Consider the following 5154-nt stretch of genomic DNA (forward strand, 5'->3'; position numbering starts at 1 on the left):
TGAGTGAAAGTGCAGAAAAGCAGCGTCTATTTCGTGCACAACTTGAACAAACTACAACAGGTAAAGCTGTCAGTTGTGTGGATATTGGCAATATCGTTAACAATTCTAGTTTATAATCATTACTTATATGGCTTCTTCTTATCAAGATCTTAGTCTATGCTGAGTTCTGTTAATGCGTGAACTTATTATTTGAAGTGCACTTGCCGTCCAGTAATTGCAAAAAGCTTGTGCTTTGTTACTTTTTTAAAAAACAAAGTATCAGCTTTAAAATTATTCCAAATTCATAACGAAATTCAAACAATAAATACAGTTTTGGCGCTCTTTAATGTGGCAGGCGCGATTGCTTTAGTGGCTCAGTTCAAGCGGCAAGTGAACCCATTTAATCTTTCTCTTTACTACTATAGTAGCTACATAATAAACATGAATTAACATCAAAAGGTAGGCTATTTAATAAGAGAGCCTACAGTACAACTTACTGAAATGTCTCATGTAAAAGCTCATTCAGTGTTTCAAACTGCGGAAAACGTGTAAAGCTTGTAAACATTGCAACGTTATATACATTTACCTCAGAATTTACCATTCGGTGTCCATAAGCTCATTAGTCAGCTAGAAAAATAACTATAAAGAGGAGCATTTTGCTATATCTATGCGCTATTGCATATTAATATTTTTACTTAACCTGTTGTCTACATGATTCAACTCCTCTTATAAAATTGCATTTTACTAATTAAGAAAAACAGACTGAAAGTGTGAAAGACATACACTCTTAAAAATAAAGGTGCTTAAAAGGTCCTTCACAGAACCATTTTTGGTTCCACAACCATTCAGTCAAAGGTTCTTTAAAGAACCATCTCTTTCTCAACTTTTTATAATCTGAAGAACCTTCTTTCACCATAAAGAACCTTTTGTGACACGTAAAGGTTCTTCAGATGTTAAAGGTTCTTTATGAAACCATTTAGACAAAAAAGGTTCTTCTGTGGCATCGTGAAGCAACTTTATTTTTAAGAGTGTATGACAACATTTATAGGATGCATTGAGGAGGAGCCCAAACTACACTCAGTGGCCAAGTGATGCTTATGGTCCACGATATTGGTACAGATTCTGTGTAATGTACAATTCTTTGTGACTGTATATTTCAACTTGGAAAAGACATTTAGTTCCAACTTTAAGTGAACCTTAGTTCCCAGGTCATCTACAAGATGGATTAAAATGCTGATAAAGTCAAGAAAAAATGAGACATAAACACATGACAGTATGATTGAAATGTTAAAATGTAAAAAAAATTAAATAAATTATAATAATAATAAATAAAAAAAAAAACGTTTATTCTGTGGCACCTAAAAAAAATAATTTGGCGCTTTTTTTTCAACTAGGAGCCAATGGCTCCTTACTCGATTTTTTTGTCTGGAGCCCTGATCTATATTATTATTTGTAGACGATCAGTGATGTTATTCTTTGTCATTGTCTCTTAATCATCCTACTGTAAAGTCCCTGTACATCCACCAATGATACTTTATTTGAATATGTCACCTTAACATCTTCAAAACACTGTCATTACCCTGACATTTATTCCAGTGTTAAAGACATATTGCAAAGGGCATATTCATAAAGTGTGATCCTTTTCCAATTTCTATGCATAAATCTCTACTCTGTCTCTATCCAGTATATGTGTTTCAACTATGTGCATGAATGAGTGATGTTGTGACATCTTCTTGGTGTTAACTGTAGAAGTTAAAAGACAACTAAACCTAGATGACTATTAGATTACTATTTTAAAAACATGCTCTCTCCTTAGCTTTGCAATCCTTGTATTTCAATTGTCTTCTGTCCTTATGGTGACTTTCTCTCAGCGGTTGGTTCTGATGAACATGCCAGTGGATGAGGACATGTCCGTCCACTTCACCTCCACTCTTATGGCCCTGATACGCACTGCGCTGGACATTAAAATCGCTCGAGGTTGGCACCATTGATCATTTTCAATGATTTAAAAATCAAACTTCCTCTGGTTTGTCTTTTTTTTCACAATAATATTAGTTAAATGGTCTTTGTGTAACAGGGGGTGAGGACAGGGGTCAGATGGACATAGAATTGCAGAAGGAAATCAGTGTCATCTGGCCACACCTCTCCCAGAAATCTCTTGATCTGTTTGTACCCATCCACAAAGGTGAGAGATCTGAATGATAATTTTTTTTATTATTATTTTCTTAAAGTTTTAATAGTGTGTTATTTTAATTTTTCGAGGTCAATTCACCTTGGTCTTGACAGTTTAGCTTGTGGTACCATTGTTGGCCACTAGGGGTGCCCACTGACTCCCCTGAAAGTGAGTGTGATTTGCAGCCGGCATAGAAATCTTAGTTTTCTACAACAAACAAATCTTTCTTCCAGCCAGTGACATGACCATTGGGAAGATTTATGCAGCCATGATGATCATGGACTACTACAAGCAGAACAAAGCTAAGAAGCTCCGTCAACAGCTTGAGGAACAGGTAAAGATATCTTTTACCTTCTAAAGCACTAGAACTTCAGAGCTAAAGACTAGTTAACTCACAACCTCACGCCTATTGAATCAGCTTATATATGCAAAATTGCCATCTAACAGTATGGAATGCTGTTTTTCTAACTGTATAGAATACTGTTAATTTTACTGAAGACACATAACAGAAAAACCTTCATATCTCAATTTGAAGTGTAAACGTCCTAAAGCTGGAAAGATGTACTGTGTCACTGGAGAGATTGTGCTGACCATCTAATGTTGTCTTGCAGAAACATGCACCGATGTTCCAGCGTATGGATGCATCTTCACTGCCACAGGAAATTCTCTGCAGTGCCAAAGCTCTGCAATTCCTGTCACACAATGCAGGATCTGCCCTGTAATTGTACCTGTTGTGTGTGTGTGTGTACTTACAGTACATTCACCCTGTATCTGTCTGCACCAGTGTTATTTTAGTATCATTGATATACTAATACAGTTTTTGTTAATATTTTTAATGTTTTTATTTTTATATTTTCTCTTTTCATTTTAATTTTAGTTATAGTTTAAGTAATTTTATTGTGTTTTTGCCATTTTAATTAGTTTATTTTTTTATTATGTCTATATAGTTTTTACTGTTTTAGTTTATTTAGTTTTAGTTGTTCTAGTACTTTAACTTATACTAAATGAAAATGAGAAATGTTGCTTTGGCAACTAGCTTAAATATATTTCATTCAGAGGTGTCATGCCCATTCAAAGTGAGGGGGCACGTGCCCCCTCAGATTTTTGAGCCAAGTGGATTTTGAATGCAGCTTCCAAAAGACAAAAAATAGCCGAATAATATTTTCTATATTTGATACAATAACACCAGCATGGTTAAATCGTTCAGCGCGTCATATCATCAGCTGCTAAAATTCAAATCTGCGTTCGCTAGCTGGCGCGTAGGGATGGGCGTATCGATCCAAAGTATCGATATATCGATACTGACGCGAGTATCGAAAGTATCGATACTCAAACAAAAAATATCGATACTAAGGTGCGTTTTATTTACCAGTGGTTTTGTTTATTTAACAAAAATAATAATAATAACAAATCGAGATATTTCATGATATAGTTAATGCGTTTGGGAATGTTTCCAATAAAAAGGAAAAAAAGAAAATGTTTTAGTTTATAGGGTTAGGGTAAATAATAACCCTGATCTGGACCTCTCCCCATTAGTTATTTCGTTTCTTCTGGATATACACAATACTGGTGCAATACTTTAAAGCATAGAGGCACAATTCTTTATCACAATTTTTGTGATGAAGATTAAAGTTTTATATAAACTTTTACAAAATATACAATTTACCTATAGGTTATATATAATGAAAAAATATATTTTTATATATGCATTAAATGTTTATATCCCCCTTCTTAAAATGGTGATTTTGGCCTGTCCCAGCTTGGGTCAGCTTGAGGTCTTGATCTTTTTGATGATATCCAACAGCGTCACAAACTTTTGAAATGAATTGTACTAAATATCTTATTTCTGATCACCAAAAACAATGTTTAGATGTGACCCACAGTTTGTGGTGTACAAAATGTACCCTATTTGTAGATGAATTTGTGGTGCAAGCCAACATGAGCATATTTGACAAGTTTCTCTGTTGTTTCCTCAGGAGTAGAGGTGGGTTTGTAGCACTGAGTCCCATATCACCTCAAGACCTCTTCATGCAGCCCTTGGCCCAAGACAGCATGGAAGAGAGGGATGAATACCAACACCAGTATCACCTTCAGAGTATGGTAGGAGAAACTAAATACACGAAGAAATACATCTCATCTCAGACATACTGACAGAGTATGCCTTGACATGTCTTGCATGACGTGTTTTATTCATTATTTTACATATATGCATGAAATACCTGACAGCTACTTTATGTTTTGTGAAACAACATTCAAATTCGCGATCTATTTAAAATTCTCAAACTGTATGTTCAGGCTCATTCTCAGTGTTTAATAATTTATGAATAATTCAGGTTGGAAAACTGATACAAACGGTGACACGGTCTGAATACCACACAGCCAGACACTGATCCATTTGTAAAAGTAGGAATAGAAAAATTGGAACAAATTTTTCAGAGTCTAATTTGAGATATGATTTGCAAAGCACAGACTGTAATTGGCAGTGCCTGGTCAGTAAAACAAAAGTTTTATCCTTGTGATTTTTGGTCAATTTGGTAGCTTAGTTTATACAACAAACTAAAAAAGTAGTCCTACACAAATGAAAGTAAAATTAAAATTAGGACACATCAGAGACTGTGGGTAGCGTATGTGTGCATATGTAGGTGACTAAAATTTCAATCCGGCCTGGTTTCGTAGTTTGTGTTTTTGTCTCTGCAGTCTATTCTGTACAGTCTGTACAGAACAGAAAGGAAATTGCAAAAAAAAAAAATTAGTGTTATTTTAGTGTTACAGTAAAAACATGTTACAATGTTGCAAATTTCAAATAAACGCAGTTCTTTTAAACTTTCTATAAAAGAATCCTGAATCCTGAAATGCATCATGGTTTCAACAAAAAGATATTAAGCAGTACAACTTTGTTTTAACATTGATTATAATAAGACATGTTCCTTGAGCACCACATCAGCATATTAAAATGATTTCAGAAGGATCATGTGACACTGAAGACTGGAGAAATGGCTGCT

The 5154-nt window shown here is 34.6% G+C and overlaps 1 protein-coding gene across 1 annotated transcript in view; it reads left to right on the plus strand.

Moving 5' to 3' along the window:
* LOC107700326 (probable voltage-dependent R-type calcium channel subunit alpha-1E) overlaps positions 1-5154 on the plus strand; it is a 163023-nt gene that overhangs the window by 131560 nt on the left and 26309 nt on the right. Inside the window, exons 40-44 of the mRNA XM_016501959.1 lie at positions 1851-1956; positions 2057-2164; positions 2386-2486; positions 2764-2870; positions 4129-4252. Coding sequence (XP_016357445.1) covers positions 1851-1956; positions 2057-2164; positions 2386-2486; positions 2764-2870; positions 4129-4252 — 546 coding nt within the window. The remainder of the gene's footprint in view (positions 1-1850; positions 1957-2056; positions 2165-2385; positions 2487-2763; positions 2871-4128; positions 4253-5154) is intronic.

This window comes from Sinocyclocheilus anshuiensis, unplaced genomic scaffold, assembly GCF_001515605.1.
Source record: "Sinocyclocheilus anshuiensis isolate Anshui unplaced genomic scaffold, SAMN03320099.WGS_v1.1 scaffold477, whole genome shotgun sequence".
In the NCBI taxonomy this organism is placed as follows: Eukaryota; Metazoa; Chordata; class Actinopteri; order Cypriniformes; family Cyprinidae; genus Sinocyclocheilus; species Sinocyclocheilus anshuiensis.